The sequence below is a fragment of the Miniopterus natalensis genome, chromosome X (genome assembly GCF_054644295.1).
Source record: "Miniopterus natalensis isolate mMinNat1 chromosome X, mMinNat1.hap1, whole genome shotgun sequence".
NCBI lineage: Eukaryota > Metazoa > Chordata > Mammalia > Chiroptera > Miniopteridae > Miniopterus > Miniopterus natalensis.
The window spans coordinates 74,636,941-74,655,151 of record NC_142103.1 but is presented as its reverse complement, the minus strand read 5'-3'; the positions used below and the strand labels follow the sequence as shown (position 1 = coordinate 74,655,151).

The 18,211-nt window shown below is 48.0% G+C and overlaps 1 protein-coding gene across 2 annotated transcripts; it reads right to left on the bottom strand.

The window, feature by feature from the left end:
- Positions 1 to 5,515: 5,515 nt before the first annotated feature.
- Positions 5,516 to 16,258, bottom strand: TFE3 (transcription factor binding to IGHM enhancer 3). 2 transcript variants are annotated; one of them, XM_016218405.2, is made up of 10 exons: positions 15,896 to 16,258; positions 13,522 to 13,635; positions 12,335 to 12,638; positions 11,514 to 11,759; positions 11,329 to 11,433; positions 9,493 to 9,610; positions 9,119 to 9,175; positions 8,869 to 8,944; positions 7,797 to 7,944; positions 5,516 to 7,318 (listed from the first exon to the last, which is right to left on the bottom strand). In XM_016218405.2, exons 1-10 carry the CDS (start codon positions 16,009 to 16,011, stop codon positions 6,875 to 6,877), a joined length of 1,728 nt encoding a protein of 575 aa, XP_016073891.1. In that variant the 5' UTR covers positions 16,012 to 16,258; the 3' UTR covers positions 5,516 to 6,874. The 2 variants fall into 2 exon arrangements, with proteins under 2 accessions (XP_016073891.1, XP_016073892.1); XM_016218406.2 differs by lacking the exon at positions 15,896 to 16,258 and having other exon boundaries at positions 12,335 to 12,573; positions 13,522 to 13,611.
- Positions 16,259 to 18,211: the final 1,953 nt, after the last annotated feature.

The following is an 18,211-nucleotide window of genomic DNA, read 5'->3' as shown; positions in this document are numbered from 1 at the left end:
GGTTTTAAATTATTTTCTTTTTTAACAGCTTTATTGAGATGTAATTCACATGCCATTCAATTCACCTACTTAAAATGTATGATTCAATGTATTTTTGGTATATATTCACAGTTGTGCAACCATCACCACAATTTTAGGACATTTTCATCACCCCAAAGAGAACTGTGCCCATGAGTAGTCACTTTCTACTCCCCTCGTTCTCAGTAACCACTAATCTACTTTCTATTTCTATAGGTTTGTCTTTTCTGGGCATGTCATGTAAGTGAAATCCTACAATATGTGGTCTTTTGTGACTGGCTTCATTCCCTTGGCATAATGTTTTTGAGGTCCATCTATGCTATAAGTATGCATCAGTACTGCATTCCTTTTTATTGCTGAATAATATTCCATTGTATGCATATACCACATTGAATCATACACTTTATTTTCTTAAATATGTTTTTATTTATTTTTTAAAATATGTTTTTATTGATTTCAGGGAGAGGAAGGGAGGGAGAGGGAGAGAGAAAAACATCAATTATGAGAGAGAGTCATTGATTGGCTGCTTCCTGCACACCCCCTACTGGGGATCGAGCCGGTAACCCCGGCATGTGCCCTTACCAGAAATCGAACGGTGACCTCCTGGTTCATAGGGCAACACGCAACCACTGAGCCACGCTGGCCGGGCTGAATCATACACTTTAAATAGGTGAATTGAATGGGATATGAATTACATCTCAATCAAATTGTTAAGAAAAACATTTAAAACCTAAAACAAATTTTAAAAGATTTTAGCATATATTTCTGTTGGAAAAAAGCACAAAGAAAGCTGGAATGCCTATATTAATAGCAGACAAAATATGGTTTAAGATTGTATTACCAATACTGATTAAAATATTATTTATCCTGATTACTGCATTTCCTGGCATCCCTTTAAATTTTGCACCCAAGGAAAGTGCCTCACTTGCCTTACTCTAATCGCAGCTCTGGTTAGGTCTTGTTTTTTGTTGTTGTTTTTTCCCCCTGGTCTTAAATCCTTGCCTTTAATGGGAGCTTTTAGCCCGTTTTTATTTAATGGAATTACTGATATGGCCAGATTATGCTCCATCATTGTTATGTTTTCTATTTGTTTCTTCTGGTTTTTGATCCTCTGTTCTTCCTTTCTTACCTTCTTCTGAGTTAACTAAATATATTTTAATATTCAATTGTTATTCCTTTACAGGCTTTTCAGCTATATCTGTTTCCATTATTTTCTTTAGAGGTTGCCCTGGTGATTACAAAATCCATCTTGAACTTATCACAGTCAACTGAAAGTTAATATTGTACCATTTCACATGAGATGGAAAAAAACCTTGCAACACTATAGTTTCATTTCCCAAATCCTGTCCTTTGTGTTACTGTTATGTATATTATATCTACATACATTCTAAATCCCACAATTCTTCTTGATCCCTTTGAGGTATGTTTTTAGGATATTTTAGAGAGCATCTCTAGCCACTCTAGGCCAGAGGTGGCCATACTCTTAAGGCAAGGCCTTTCTGGTGTGTCTATTTCTCATTGGGGTGCTGGGTGATGGCTCTCCACTCAAGCTAGTCAAAATACCTATGTCTCTCAGAGCTGTACAAGCATCCATTCAGTTGACAGAAGCCCAGGATTGATCTCTGCTTGGCCTCAGTTCTCACTCTAAAACCTGCACAGGCTAGTATTTAGCCAAAGACCTAAAAGAGCACCTCTGGTGATTTCTGGAAGCCTATCTCTACAAAGCTCCTTTTGCTCCAGTACCATGATTGCTACACTCAATCCTGAAATCTGATTTACATGCACCCCTCCCCCAGCTCAGCTATATTGCTATTCTCTGCCTAGGCTCCATCCACTTCCCTATGAGAGGGTCCTGAAACTGACCCCGACAGAAAGAGGGTACCAGCCAGGCTCTCTGTGTGCTTCCATTCTCTTAGCCAACACGCTCCATCCAGTGGAGCATAGGATGTTTGGGAGCCTTGATAGACATATCTGTAGAATGACACTAGTTTTGGTCTCATGGCCAAAAAAAGAAAAAAGCTGGAATTGACAGAGATAAAAACAACTTTGCTTAAATATACAACCTGTCTTTCCTTGATTTTTATTATCTTGATACTTTTGAAGAATATTGGTTGAGTACTTTGTAGGATGTCCCTCAATTGGGGGAAGAATACTATGAAAGAGAAATGTCCTTCTCATTGCATCACATCACAGGGTACATGACAGCCATGCCTTATTACTGGTGATGTTAACATTCATCTCTTGGGTAAGACTGTCTGCCAGATTTCTCTACTGCGAAGTTACTATTGCACTTTCCATACTCTTGTCATTAAAAGCAAGTAACTGGATCAAGCTCATATCCAAGAGAAGAAGGGGAATTAAGCCCAACTCGTAGAGGGAAGAGAATCAAATACAGGCATATCTTCTTTTATTGCAGTTCACTTTATTGCGTTTTTTTTTTTTTTTTTTACAAATTGAAGGCAAAACCCTCCCCCAGAAAAAAGACTATGAGTACCTTTATTGCAGCGGTCAGGAACCAACCCTGTAATGTCTCCGAGGTATGCTTTTATTTAAAAAATACTTTAGAGGTGCTACTTTAAGGCTGTGAAACTCTTGTGTTCACCTTAAAGTTTTGCCCACTAATTTTAGCATTTAGTGGATCAGATCTGCAGCAATTATTACTGTGGCAATTTTCTATTTCCCTCATTCCTTCTATATTAATTATTTGGAATTCTTACATAAGGAAGAGTTGTCCCATGTCCAGCATTTATTTATTCAATCATATCACTTATTTATATATCATGGAACCATGGATATTTATTTTCTTTTTTGGACTATAATCCAATGCGATCATTATTTTTTTGTTGCTCAAGTTGTTCCAGCTTTGGCCATTGAGAGCTCTTTCAGGTTGGCTCCTGTATCCTTATGAATGACACGATCCCATCTTTTTTTTTGTTTTTGTCTTTTCTTACTTTCTGGCACTACACAATGTTCCAGCCTCATCTTGTATTTTCCTACCCTGGCCTTAAAATCAGCCATTTCTCCAAGAAGCCCTGATTCATTTTATTAGAGAATAGCATTTAGAAACCAAGATTTGGGTTACTTAGACATGCTCATTGCTTCTGGAATCAATGTTTAGGCCTTCTCAGTGGACAGACTGAGAAACTGTCAGAGACCAAGAAGATATGGCTGCTAAATGCAATGTGGTATCTGTGGTAAGGAGCTTCTAAGATGGCCTCTCATTGTTCCTTGCCTAATATTCATGGTCTTCTGTGATTCCCTCCCCTTGAATAATTTGATTCTAACCAACAGAAAGCTTGAGTAGCAAGGGGATGTCACTTCCATGATTAGATTACAAGAGATTGTAACTTGTTTTGCTGACTCTCACTTGCTGGCTTTGATGAAGCAAGCTGCCATGCTGTAAGCCGCCTCATGGAAGGAAAGGCACACATGGTAAGGACTAAGGGTTCCTCAGGCTGACAGCCAGCAAGGAACTGAGGCCCACAGTTCAACAGGCTGCAGATAACTGAATCCTACCATAAACCAAGGAAGTTCAGAGATCCTTCCCCCAGTCCCACTTTCAGATGAGCCCTTAATCCTGCCTAACAGCTTCCTTTATTACACCCTGGTCGGAGCCACTGGGGTAAACGACACAGCTAAACCAGCCTGGATTCATGACCCACAAAAACTGGGAGATAATGAATGCATGTTTTTTTAGCCACTAAGACTGTAGTAATCTATTACACAGAAAGAGATCACAAATAGAATATCCTTACTTGGATCCTAAAACAGAAAAAGGACATTTGTGGAAAAACCAGTGAAATCTAAATAAAGTCTTCAATTGAGTTTCTAGTACTGTGCAAATGTTATTTCCTTTGCATCAATAAATGTGCCATAGGCCCGGCTGGCATGGTTCAGTGGTTGAACATCAACCTAGGAACCAGATCACAGTTTGATTCCTGGCACATGCCCAGGTTGCAGGGTTGATCCCATGCGGGGTGTGCAGGAGGCAGCCGATCAATGACTCTCATCATTGATGTTTCTGTCTCTCTCCCTTTTCCTTCCTCTCTCTGAAATCAATAAAGATGTACTTTTTTAAAAAAGTACCATGGTTAAGTAAGATGTTAACACTGGGGGAGATGGGTGAGGGGTACGGAAACTCCTGTCTTTGCAACTCTTCTGGGTATTACGTTATTTTTATAAAATAAAAAGAATATAGCCCTGGCTGGTGTGGTTCAGTTGGTTGGGAGTCATTTTGTGCACCAGGAGGTTGCCAGTTAGATTCCTGGTCAAGGGCACATGCTCTGGTTGGGGGCTCGATCCCCTATAGGGGGTGTGCAGGAGGCAGCTGGTCAATGTTGTGCTTTCATATTGGTGTTTCTCTCTCCATTTCCCTTCCTCTCTCTCTAAAAATCAATCAACTATTCTTTAAAAAAATAAAGAGAATATAGCAAATTTGAGGAGCAAAAAATAAAGATATTAGGGAGTCACCAGCTTGGTGGTAGATTCAACAACTACGCATTAGGAGTCACAGTGTGATGATAGGCTAGAAAGTACTATCCTCAGTCATCCAGGGAAGACAAAGGACCAGACGGGGGTTCTCTGCTGGGGGAGACACGGGACCAAACCTGATGCCTGTCCTGGGAGTCAGAGTCTGGTTGAGGAATTCCAGGAATATTTTTTCCTAGCCTTCAAGATACTTGTGTCTATTCACCTCTATTTATAAAATTCCCCCCAAATGTCAACATCTGTTCCAAAATAGAATTGCTTGCCTGTTCCTGACTTTAATGGTTCGTCTTTGCCCTTTACCCCACCTGGAATGGTTCTGTCTGCCAGTAGATGTCTTCACATGCTTCCTTATCAGTTTCAAAAGTGAACTTGCAAGAAAATCTTTGCCCCTCTGCCCTCAGTGACATTTTTCAAACCAGAGCCCTCACACCTAACTTTATCATTTAGTTCTTCATCCATTTACTAGAGGCATATCTTCAGATAGTTACTTAAATTCTATTCTTTGGTTTCTTTAAACATGAATGGAAACAAGAATCAGCACTTTCTTGAATATTCCTTAGAATAAATTAGGTGAAGCACTTGACAACAGTAAGGAGGGTGCCTATCAGGTAGTTATGGACTGATTGCTTTTGTTTGCAGGTTGTTTTCCTCCAGCCCTTATTTCTAGTTAAATTCTTTCATCCATTACTCTTAAATGTGTTTCTTCCAAGAACCTTCCTTCTTCTGGCCTGCATGAGCCATGCTCACTGCATAGTCAAAAGCAAGGAGAGGAGCCCGGCTGGTGTGGCTCAGTGGTTGAATGTCAACCCATGAACCAGGAGGTCATGGTTCAATTCCTGGTCAGAGCACATGCTGGGGTTGTGGGCTCAATCCCCAGTAGGGGGCATGCAGGAGGCAGCCAATCGACTCTCATCATTGATGTTTCTATGTCTTTCTCCCTCTTCCTTCCTCTCTCTGAAATCAATAAAAACATATTAAAAAAAAAAAAAAAAAAGCAAGGAGAGGAGACTCTTTGCCAAAGTTAAAAGCGCATCAAACACGCCTAGCATTTATTTAATCACAAACCTACAGACCCCTCAGTACACCGTCCTTGGGACTTGGACCCAACAATCCAAAGCTGACAAACTTGGGTATACATGGTAGGAGGGGTGGGAGGGTGGGGAGTGTCTGTTGATAACTCTGAAACTGGGAATATTCCTCCAAATGAAGAACTGATGGCCAGAGGTTGGGGTGATCAACTTCTAAGTAGGGGGGTCAATAAAAAATCAGATAAACAAAAGAGGGGTACATGTTTTTACAACCCTTCCTCCAAGCCTCTGCCTTGGTGGGACAGGCTTCTACTTTTTTCCCCGGGCTGGGGAAATCCCCAGAAGGGCCCCTTCCTTCATCCTGTTCCTCTACACGCTGAAGAAAAGTAATGGGCGCTGGTTCTGGGAACTTGGACTCAGTACCTCCTGCTCCCCATCACCTCCCCAAACTGCCCTTCAAGGGAGGAGGTAGGACTCTGCCCAAGGGTAGGGGTCTAACTCTCACTTCTGACCTAGGTCTGGAATGTCAAGCCACAAGATTTCAAAATCTGCTCCCTTCCCCGAGGGCAAGGTCAGCTCAGAGCCTTCCTAGGTTAAGTCACCATGTTCTCTCTCAGTTAAGGCAGTGAGCTTAAGTACCACTCCTCCTTGCAGTGGAATGCTTGGATGGGATGTTGCTGAGGACTAAGGGCTGTGATCTCCACATGGTGGCCTGACCTTGCAGACTCTTCCACGCCTGAAATACTGGTGCTGGGCTGTTCCTAGAGGGAAGGGGGTATGGCCTGGCTCCTCCACTGCTAGGCCATGACCCAAGTTCTTAGGTTCTCAAGTTCTGGCTCTCATCCTCACTTGTGTTCCTGGCCTGGGCAGGGCAGGGATCATAGTGAAGGGGCAGGGCTTAAACCCCTAGGGTGGGAATTCTAACATTTTGACACCACTTCCTTGCCAGGATGGAGTAGACTGGCCACTACAAGAGAGGGGATGGAACAGCATCCTGACACATCCTTATGACCTGGCTAGGATAGTCCCCAGAGAACAGGCACAGACTCATCCTGTCTCCTTCCCTCAGCTGGGCAAGGGTGGGTCTCACGGGGCTGAGGAAATGCTGTGATCTCCAGCGGACAGGCCCTGATGCCATGGTGCTGGCTGGGCCTGTGGGAAAGGGGTGGGGCATCACCTGACTCCTCCTCCTTGCCTAGTTATAGGGGTGGGGCCTCATTTCTTCCCCCAGAACACCTGGGCAGGGCAGTCTCATGGGAGGGGGAAGGAAAGGCAGGGCCTCATCTTGACTTGCCCTCCTTTCCTGGGTGGGGAAATCCCAGAGGAGGGGTGAGGCCTGATCAGGACTCCTCCTCCATGCTGAAGCTGCTTCTGCGACTGCTGGCCTTGGAGACAGCGGGGGACACGGAAGAGAGCAGGGGGTCAGAGGCAGCCCGCAGTGGGGACAGGGCACCCCCCGAGAGTCCCCCCAACACACCCTCCTCCTCCTCCATCAGAATGTCCGTTAGCCCCAGGTGGAAGGGGTCCCCCAGATCCCCCAGGTGGTCACTGGGAAAGTGCAGGTCCAGGAGGGCATCTGAGGGTGGCACTGGGGGCTGCTGATGGGGAACACCCTGGGCAGGGCCCCCCCCTGCATGAAACGTTGCTACGCCTGGCCTGCCCTCCTCTTCAACATCCAGCTGCTCTGGCTTGAGGCTGTCAGAGGCCGAAGTCGTGGCCAGGGAGACCAGCCCTGGGGTGGGAGGGACCGGCAAACCATGGATCTGGGCCTGCAGTTCGAGCTCCTGCAAAAAGTAGGGGGTAGGTGTGGGATAAGATGGAGTTCAGAGCCCCTCAGAGGCAGAGGAATGTCACAGTTAGAAGGGCAGGTCGTCTGGGTTCTCATTCAGCCTCTACCACTCACTAGTTGCGTAACTTTAGGCAAGTTGCTTAAAGTTCCTGAGCTTCAGAGTCCCAATCTGTAAAATGGGTATAATAATGGTCCCTGTCTCATAGGGCTATTGTGACGATTAACTTAGTAAATGAAGATAAGGCTCTTATCACAGTACATGGCACAAGATAAACGCAATCACACTAGCCAATATTCATTATTATTCTTTTTAATGTTATGATTACCACCATCATCATGATGATGGGAGTCAGGAAGCCATGGGATCCCCCAAGTATGCCAGGAGGGGAAATGAAATTCTGGGCTGTTCTTCCTCTGCCTCTGCTTGCAGGAAGCCCCCCTTACCCTTGCCACCACCTCCTCCTTTTCCAGACCTGAATTCGGAGCTGCAGGCTGCGGTTGGCTTGCTCCAGGGATCGCTGCCGGCTCTCTAGGTCTTTGGAGCGCTGCTGCTCCTTCTGCAACTTGCGGATATAATCCACAGAGGCTTTGAGGATGGTGCCCTTGTTCCAGCGCATCTCCCTATGGGGTCGACGGGGAAGGAAAAAGGAAGTGCTGCATATGGAGTCTCTTGGAATCTGGGAGTGTTGTAACAGGTAGATGGAGCACCCTGCCCCATGCCTAGAACTTGAGGTGGAGGTACATCAAGGGTATGGAAGGCTTACCCCCAGCCTGGAACCTTCCAAGCCAGGAAGCTCTCTCTGACCTGACCCTTTACTGCTCCTGTCACCTCTGACCCTGATTCATCTCACTACAGCTACACTGGCTTCTGAATGCTCCCAGGACATGGAAATCCATTCCCACCTCAGGGCTATTAGCTCAGCTTTGCTCTCTGCCTTGAACACTGTTTCCCCAGACACCCATACAGCTCCTGCCTCCTCTCCTTAAGCTGTTTATCAAATGTTTCCTTGATCATTGAGGCCTGTTCTGTCCCTTCTGTCCTTACACCAAATTGTACCCCTTCCCAATATTCCCCCATCTTCCTCCCATTCTTTATTTTTCTCCACAAAATTCATCAGAATTGCACGAATTTTACTTATTTATCTTGTTTGCTGTCTGCCCCCTCTAAAATATCAGTTCCATGAGGTCAGGGATCTGTTTCATTCCCTCTGGTCGCCTCAGGGCCTAGCACTGTACCTGGCACAAAGCAGAAGCTCAGTGTTTCCTGACTAAACAAAGGAAGCACGAAAGAAACAGAAAACTAAGTGTCTCTGTCTTACAGGGACCTGATGAGACACATGGACCATAATGTCATGCACCTAAAATTTTCAGTGGGGACATAGTAAGGGGCTGGCTCAGGGTGAGGAAAACTGGGTGGGAAGGGGCCAGAGGAGTAAAACTTCTGGGTGGTTCCTACCCAGGGTGGGCCTCCCTGGGAACGACTTTAGGAAAGCAAGGTCCCCCACCCCACCTTCTGTTAGCCTGGGGCTCCCGGCCCAGACTCACGGGTCACTGGATTTGGGGATGAGGGTGCCCAGCTCCTTGATCCTGTCGTTAATGTTGAATCGCCTTCGACGTTCAACTTTGGAGGATGGGCAGATAAAAGTGGGAAAGAATCATCAATAGGTCAAGGAAGGAAAAGGAGAAATTGGGGTATTGGGAAGCTGTTGCAGGGAGGGGACTCCCAAGGCAGGCTGGGGTGCAGAGCAAGGTAGGGCTGCATAGCATGCTGGCAAGGGCACGTACTCTCACTCACTTAGGTTGTGATTGTCCTTCTTCTGCCGTTCCTTCAAAAGGGCCTTGGCCTCTGTCTCTGGAAGAGAGTGGAGGTAGTCAGGGCCTCTGGGCATGGTAGAGATGGAGGGCAGCATGTGCTGCTGAGGTAGGCTTTAGTGGGCATAGGCAGGGGATGTGACTTTAAAAAATGCCACTCCTCTTACTATTTTTCAAGAAGCAATAGTGATAGGCCATTTGCTAAACCCAAGATGAGAGGCAGTGGGGTGAGAGCAGGACCATGGGCATGTGGAAAATGAGGGCAAAGAGTTCCCATTTCTGTCTGCTTAAACCACTTCCCCCAGAACCAGGCCTACCCCCCAACCTGGTAGACATGGGCCTAACCCTGGCCCTTACCAGAGATCTCCCGTTTGATGTTGGGCAGCTCAGCCGGGCAGGAATTGCTGACAGTGATGGCAGGTGTGGCCACACCCTGACTACTGTACACATCAAGCAGATTCCCTGACACAGGCAGCTGGGGGCAGGCATGGCAGAGAAAGGATGGTTGGCAACAGACACAGGCTGAGCCCCATCTCAGAACCAGGTTCCTGACCCTCCACACATCCCCAAAGACAGGCCCCCTAATGCAAGGATCAGCTGACTCAGTATAGAAACCCTTCCTTCTCCTTCAAGGGAATTTCATTTGGTGACTCAATAAGGGGGGGGACAGGGTCAAGTGTACCTACCTTGCTTTGCCAGGGACTAGAGCCTGCCTAGACTGTTAATCATGTCCCTGCAGCCCCTCAAATCCCTCAGTGAACTCTGAAGCCCCTCTCCCAAACCCAGGGGCTAGCTCTGAGAAAAAATGCTGCAAAGCCACCCTTCTCAGGTCTTTGTGGACTCTGATGGAACATTTCAGCCTGTTAGCCACCCCCCCACCCCCCGCTCCTGGTCCCAGCACGACATTCCAATCCAACATTCTTGGAACACTCCAACCCAATCTTCTCAGACTTTGGGAAATTGTCATGGCAATGTTCCACCCCAAATCTGGCCTTCTGGAGAGTTCCAGCCCAATCTCCAGTCTTTTGCTGTGACTACATTGCACCACCTTACATACATGGTCTCCAGCTGCATGCACCAAGGTCCTGACTCTAATACCTTCTTGCATATTCTGATCTCCCAGGATTAACTGTCCAACTACACAACTAGCACTGCTTTTATGTCTGCCTAGATTGTTTTCTCCCCTTTGCACTCTCCTGGATATACTCTAGGGCAACATACTAATCTGTAAGTAATTAGTCCCATCTCTTGATGAGATTTCATCTCTTGAAACCCCCACCAATCTGCTGGATCCATCTACCATAAAGTCCCAATCTCTAGCTGTGTCCAAATCAATAAAAAGTTCTGATAAACTGGTACAATTTCTTTTTCCCCACTGCTTTTCAGAGAGTCGAAGGGAGAGAGAGAGAAAAACAGAAACATGGATGTCAGAGAGACACATCAAGTGGTTGCCTCCCGCACGAGCCCTGACCAGGGCTGGGGATGGAGCCTGCAACTGAGGTACTTGCCCTTGGCTGGAATTGAACCCAGGACCTTTCAGTCCATGGGCCAATGCTCTAACCACTGAGCAAAGCCGGCTAGGGAAAACTGGTACAATTTTTATATGTGCTTCTATCCTCTTGATAAGTTGGAAAGAAGCAAAACTACAAGCTACTTGGTATGCCCCAAAGCAAGTTATGGGATTCTTGGAATGTTCCAGAACCAGAATGTTACAATTTATTGCTACATCCCTTGCTCTAAAAAGTTTTATCCATTCTCTACAAGGCCCCAGCCTCTTGGCACAGTTCACTGTAAGAGAAATGGTACATGGTACATGGAATCACTTCAAGGTCCAACCAGGCCAAGTTTTGAGACTTCTGGTGCATTTTAGTCTCTTGGTACATTCAAAATGAGAAGAGTCCCATTTCTTGGTCCCTCTCACAGTGAAGTTCAAGTGCCTTGTTATACCCTATTATCTCCATGAAGTCCCCATCCTGTATGTATTAAAATCTACAAGGTCTACCTTTCTATGCAATCCAACACAAGTCCCCAGGGCATTACTATGCCCTATTATCATTGTACAGTCTCCCTCTCTATCTTAATGCAATCCAAGGTGATGGTCCCTTGTACACATAGCCAGTCCTGATGTAGTCTCAGTGACACAGAGATGTGCTAATCAAGTTGTCAGATCAACTTCCCATCTTGGGGCCTTACTGTGCTGGGGAGCTGCAGCCCTGCAGTGCCTCCAGGTAGATAGCTGAGCATCTCATCATTGTAACTGGACTCCAGGCTGATGATCTCATCAATGACATCATCAATCTGGGGGAAAAAGTAAATATGGAAGAGGGTTAGAAGAAGTTGGAGGGTGTGGCATAGGAGGGTTGTCTGCATTCACATACCTCCTTTTCTGAGCTGGACCCGATGGTGAGTAGTGCCATGGGGCTGTTGGGGGCGCTGCCTGTGGGGCCAGTAGCATGGGCAGCCTCAGGGGCAGGGAGCGGCTGGGCACTAGCAGCCCCTGGTGGTGGGGTGAGGGCCTGGGAAGCCAGCTTGGGCCCAAGTGTGGTGGACAGGTACTGTTTCACCTGCTGCCGGCGTGCCTGTTGCAGGTGGTAGCGCGTTGGGTTCTCCAGGTGGGTCTGCACCTGTGGGATGAGGGGGAGGAAGAGCAGGAGGGGACAAAGTAGAACAGGACTCAGAGGGGTGACTGGCCAAACCACGCCCAAAATCTGAGACCCCCCAAAATACTGGTGAGTCTTGTCCAGGACCCAAATTCCCTTTCTTGGAAATCTCTCACAGCCACTACGATCCACCCATGGATGGTAGAATCCCTCAATTTCTGCAGCCCCCTCCATCACAGTCCCCAAGACTCTACCCTTGTCTCTGACACCACCTAACAGACCCAGGAACTACATATTGCTTTCCAAGATATCCCAATGGCCAAAGAACTCCTAATGCACCACACATACATGAAGCTCTTCCTACAAAGCTACTCCACACCCCTAGGGCCCACTTGGGGCACTCATGACCCTCCACTGTCCACCAAGACATCCTATGGCCCCCAAGAACCCCTCACAGTTCTACAAGAACATCTCAGAAACCCTAAAAACAATGGGACACTAGCACAGCCTACTTTAACAGTGCCTAAAAGACCTTCCTTAGAGCCCCGGACCTCACCTAAAAGTCACCAGGACCACTCCCCAGGGCCTCTGGACCTTACCTTGAGCACCTCCCTGGGCACCTGAGCAGGGGGAGGACGGCCCAATGTGTGGCCCCCAGCAGAGACACCAACCACAGAGATGGCAGGAGAGGCAGGTGCAGGACTGGGGAAGGGAGAGGCTGCAGCCTGTTCCCGACGCTCACGCCTCTCCTGCTCCTGGGCTTGGGCCCGCATTAGCTGCTGCCGCAGCAAGACCCGCGATGAAGAAGATGACGACATGGCAGGGGTCCTGGAGCCCCCTGCAGAAGATGATGCAGACAGTGTAGCTGGGGTGGCTGGGGTGGCCTGCAGTGATATTGGGTGGCTGTGGAATGGGAAATATGGGGCCACAAGTAAGCTAAAAGTCTCATCCCAAACCTAAGGAGTCACAGTGTGATGGAGTAATCACAGGAACCAGGCCTGGTAGCAGCCCTCATTGGTCAGTGTAGAGGGGGAATTTTAAGCCTTTAGTCCTTATTGTGAAACCTGGATTTGGGTCTGTTCATATACTGAGCAGAGATGTCACTGCTTGGCTCTGGGAGAGGGGCTTTATCCTATTTAAAGGAGAGTGGAAGGAAGCAGAATTGAGGCTCAATTTGGGGCTGGAGATGCACCCTTAGCTCCTGGGGGTGAGCATCAGGCTACAGGGCAATCACAGGCCCTTCTTCCTCCCCTGCCTGGGCCTCTAGTCCCAGGAGCTAGTAAGTCTTGAAAATCTCGGAAATTTCACAATCCTCTCTTCCTGCCCCTCTTCCAGGTCCCCTCCCCTCTCTTATAGCCCAAGCCCATGACTCAGCACATTTAGACTTCCTCAGCTAGGGGAAAGAAAAGACCAGCAGGGGTTCCTCAAGGGCTGGGGGTGGGTGAGTTTGTTGAGTGGGGGAGGGGTGAGCTGGGGTTGTGGGTATAGCTCCACCCACCTGGACACTTAGTTAGAGCAAGCCACGCCCAGTCTCTGGGCACTCTAGGGATGCTGCAGCCATATTTGTGAATGAATGGGTGTGTAATTGGGGTTGGGGAAGGCAGCTGAGGCCTAGTACAAGATACTGGAATCCTAGCTTGGCCACCTGCTTTCATGTGACATGCTTTTTCTGGCCCCTCATTTTACTAACTAGAAAATACAAGCTAGTGAAGAGAATGGGTTGGGCTGGCACTGAGGGCCTCTAGCCTCCACTGAGGAATTGGGAGGGGAGTCAGAGGAGACATACCTTGAGCGTAGTGGTAGGGGCTGGCTTTTGAGCTCGTAAAAGCTGTCAGGATCAAGGACGTTTTCTAATTCGATGTCAGCAACAATCCCAGATTCCGGAAGCAAAGAGTTCAGGCTGAGGATGAGGGTGAGGTAGGGGTGGTGGTCAGTTATTGTATAAAGACCTCACTCCCCTCCAAGGAAGAAAGAGCGGGGGAGATAAGGAGGGAGACATTGTATCTCAAACATTCAGCCACTCTGCTGGGAACCACCACCATAAATTCCCATGTCTTCTCCCCTTCCCACATCCTCTCTCCTCCCCATTCTCTTTTGCTGTGTTACCCATAGTCCCTTACGACTCAAAATAATAAGAGTGCCTGGATCCCAACACCCTGCTCTAACACTCACGTGTAACCACAACCTGGGTTTGAGGAAAATGGAAATGTAGAATTTAGGAATGACAGATTCACTTTGCAGGCTTCCTGACTTTGCATTCAGAGTTCTCCCAGCCCCCACACCCCCTACTGTTTTCCTGGCAGCTGAATGTGAGCCCACGTTTGTCCATACACATGCAGCACGGTAGGGGCATCCCTCAGTATAACAGCCCATTGTAACACAAACTGAATGCATCACAAAGAGAACTGGGGTCAATGATTCACTTTATAGAAGGATCCACCACTTTGCAAATGAGTTCTCCCCACCCCAGCCAGAGTTCACAGGATGCCAACACATACCCAAACACAAAATGAAAATATCAAAGGCTCCCCTCAGTCCAACAATCTGGATTTACAAGAGGGGGAATTTGGGTGGAAGATCAACTTTATGTGAGCTTTCTTTTCTTGGCTAGATGAGCCTGCCCACAGCTCTCCAGTTTTTTTGGAATAGATAAAAACGCACACGCCTCCAATACCAACGCCCACTGACACACAAAAGAAGTCTTGTACACCCCTCCCTTTCAACTACTGTGATGATCTAGGTTGTTATAAAGGCATTAGAAGATGGTGAATCGATATACGCAAAGGCTCCTGCTCAGCTCTCCATGCTGCTTGCAAGACCCTAGTGTGCAGGGGACATAAACATGCACACAGATGCATATGCATCCTTGAATTTAGTCAAAGATTTAGAATCCTAAGATTGTGGGTGATTTCACTTGGCAAGAATTCTCTCCCCTCCCCAAGGATCTGTCTTCCTTCCTTTCCTCACCCTCAGATGGGGCCCTAAAACCACCCAGGAAGTTGGGAAGAGGAAGCTCCAGGATCCGCCAAACTCAGCACAATCCCAGGCAGAAAGTAGGCAAAACCCCCTCCCATGCTTACACACCCATTGCACAGAACCTGGGAGAGAAGGGGGCTGGGGCTTCCAAGGCCACTGATGGAAGTGAGGATTAAGAGGTCAGATAGGGCCCACCCAGACAGGGATGGTGCAATTGGTGCTCATTCCAGCTCTGGTGATAGATTCAAGATTATCCCCTGGGTCTGAGAGACAGACTAGGAGGGTGAGATAAAAAGAACATGTGTGAATGTGTGTGTGTGTGTGTGTGTGTGTGTAATGAGCAGAGCTTGGCTTGCTGAGAGGCTAGGGCAGGTGGCAACAGGAACAAGACCCTCCTCTGGGTTCCCAAATAAAGTCTGAAGCCTTCTTCACTGAGCTAAGAGGTAGCACCATCACCATCACCTCTGTCTGCCTGTCTCCCATTCAAGACACCCCCCCCCGGGGGGGGGGGGGAATCTATCCTTGGGATCAGATCCAGTTGGGTGGATGGGCAGGGGTGAAGAGATTATTCTGGTCAAGTCTTGATGAATGTTGCTTGTCTTGCTCACACACACTCACAAGGCTGGTCCCACGCAGCATTATTTGAGACACCCCCAAATCCTACAAGATTCATATTACTCCCAAACACAGCCTCCAGCAACCAGCCACTGGGAATCACCACGCTCCTAAGACAGCACCTCTGCTCCCCAGAACCCCTTCTCTGACACTGAGGTAAAAGGCCCTTAAAATCAGTGCCTCATCTACAGAATGCGCCCTCAACTTCATCCCCCTCATGTCTGACTCAAGGACCCCAAATTCAAACTCTAATCAGAGCCTCAGTCGCCCAAGTTCAGCTACCCTAGACCAGTTTCTGGACACAACAGAATATGTCCCTCTAGATCCAGCCAAGCCACCCCTCCAAATCTGAACCAGGCCTCCCTTAATGCACTTCCACGACTCTTTTTAAGCCTCACTCCAAGCAGGCCACCACCGGATTCCTTGGTGCCCCCCCGCTCAAGACCGGAGCCCCGACGTCCTCCAAGCCTAGGCCGAGGCCCTCCATTCCCAGACCAGGGCCCCCACTGCACCCAAATCAGGCTCCCGGGAACACCAGTCGGCACTACTGGACCCAAGCGGCCCCGCACCTGAGCAGCTGGGCTGAGTCGGACGGCCTGCGCTCCTCCAACAGCACGAACACGGCTCGAGGGCCCTCCGCGCTGGTCTCTACGCCTTCCCGAGCTGGCTCGGCCGCATGAGACATGACGCCCGGTCCCGGGCGAGCCCTGCCAGGCCGGTCGGGCTTCAGCCCGGTCCCCCTAACAAAATAAGAGTCCCCCTCCCCCTGCTCGCCACCGCCTCCTCCGCTAAGCCATGGAGCGAGCTCTGCGCGGGCGGGCGGCGTCGGGGAGATGGGATGGGCTGTGAGTCATCCCACGCCCTCAACGGACCAACACCACCCCCCCCCCACCACTTCTGAACCTAACCCCGGACGACCGCCCTCCTCCCCCTCGTCCTCTTCCCCCTCCTCCCAGGGCTGGGGAAACTCCACAGGAAGTGAGCGTACGTAAGATGGACAGCTCTCCCGGCTCTGCCCTCTGAGCGAGGCAGCCAATCATCAAGGGTTGGTTCAAGGGCCCGCCCTAAACCACGCCTCTGACGCGAAGGGAAAACTAGATTGGCCGGCCCTCATTCCGAGAAGGGGACGCCTAGGCCACGCCCTCAGAGACAGAAGCAAATCATTCTCCTCTCAAAGCCACGCCTTCTCCTCTCAAATTACCCCTCCCTAGGCCCTTACACCGCTCCTTGGGTCCTCTGAGCCTGCGCACCAATGGTCAGTCGGTGCCCAGATTTTCAGGCCACGCTTCTAGCTGCGGAACTGCGCCCCCTCTCAGCCAAAATTCGTAATGTCGACTTCGTAGACCGCGCTGTAACCTCGATCTAGCCAAAGCCATGACTACGAGGCCTAGGCAGCTGCATACCCAGGAGATGTGCACCAGAAACCCCGCCCTTTTGGTACCCACAGTCCAGCCGCTCAGCTAGTCTTCCTGGGAGCGCTCCGCCTACTCTATGTCTTCTGGAGGGGTTGTTGTACTAGGTCTGTGTGCTACACACTAGATGCTTAATAAATCCTTGACAGATGGATGAATGAGTGGAAGGATGGAAATTAGATCTGATCCTTTCGGTGAATGACTTCTGGAATCTAAAAACCAAGGTTTGAATATGGGCAAGGGAGCCTCAGCTTTCCTGACCTATTAAATGGGGGTCATAGTAACTGTCTGGCAAGTTTGTTACAAGGATTAGAGATGATTTATGAAAAGTACTAGCAGGTTGTTTGGCATACAACAGACTCTCCTAAAATTAATTGATTCATTCAGTTGTGCACTGGTTTAACAAACATTTATAGAGCTCCTCTGTGTGTGCCAGATACATGCAAGCCAGCTTGCACACAGCAAAGGGTTCTATCCCTACTTTCAGGTGCACAGTCAGCTCACAGAACACCTGGATCTACAACCTTCCTTTCCTCCTTTCCAATATCCCAAGACCCTGACCATCAATTGGACCTCTGGGAACTTCACTGAGGTCCTATTTGTCGTGCACCTTTTGGTATTGGCACCCTTATTTCCCAAGTTGGCTTAGTAAACATGCACATCCCTACACGCTCACACAAAATCATTATCCACATAATCAAGACAATTCCTCCACAAATAAACCTTTGAAAAATCAATAATTACCAATAAAAATTCCAAAATGGAACTTGTAGACCTGATGTTAAAACTCCTATGGTGGCCCTAGCTGGTTTTGCTCAGTGGTTAGAGAGTCCGCCAGCTGACTGAAGGGTCCCAGGTTGGATTCTGGTCAAGGGCACTACCTCGGTTGCAGGCTGGATCCCCGGCCGTGGTCCAGGTGCCTAAAATATGTAAGGACATCTAATTTTATAAAAGGAGAAGGAGGAGGGTATTGTCCTGCCGATTCAAAATATATTACAAAGCTCTAGTAATTAAAACATTGCTATATGGGAGTAGGAATAGAAAACTAGATCAATGGCACAGAAAAAAGAATCCCAAAATTGACCTACGTATTTGTGGGAATTAGTAAATGATAAAAATTATATTTCACTGGTGATGGTACATAGGATTCATTATACCAGCTTCTGAAATTTTCCATAATATAAAGTTAAATAAAAATTTTATTTAAAAGTTTTAAAGCCTGGCCTGGCGTGGCTCAGTGGTTGAGCGTCGACCTAGGATCCAGGCGATCGGGATTCGATTCCCGGTCAGGGCACATGCCCGGGTTGCGGGCTCGGTCAATGACTCTCTCATCATTGATGTTTCTATCTCTCTCTCCCTCTCCTTTCCTCTCTCTGAAATCAATAAAGATATATTTTTTAAAAAAAGTTTTAAAAATGATACTTCAAGTCACTAAGTGATAGATGGACTACTATTTACTAAAATGGTTTGGGG

Bases quoted from the DNA above. Each gene is read 5' to 3' on its own strand.
- TFE3 (XM_016218405.2), bottom strand. From the start codon at position 16,011: ATGTCTCATGCGGCCGAGCCAGCTCGGGAAGGCGTAGAGACCAGCGCG. The intron at 11,434-11,513 runs GTATGTGAATGC...TTTTTCCCCCAG, and splicing joins GGTCCAGCTCAGAAAAGGAG to ATTGATGATGTCATTGATGA. The intron at 7,319-7,796 runs GTCTGGAAAAGG...TACTTTTTGCAG, and splicing joins GCCTGCAGCTCCGAATTCAG to GAGCTCGAACTGCAGGCCCA.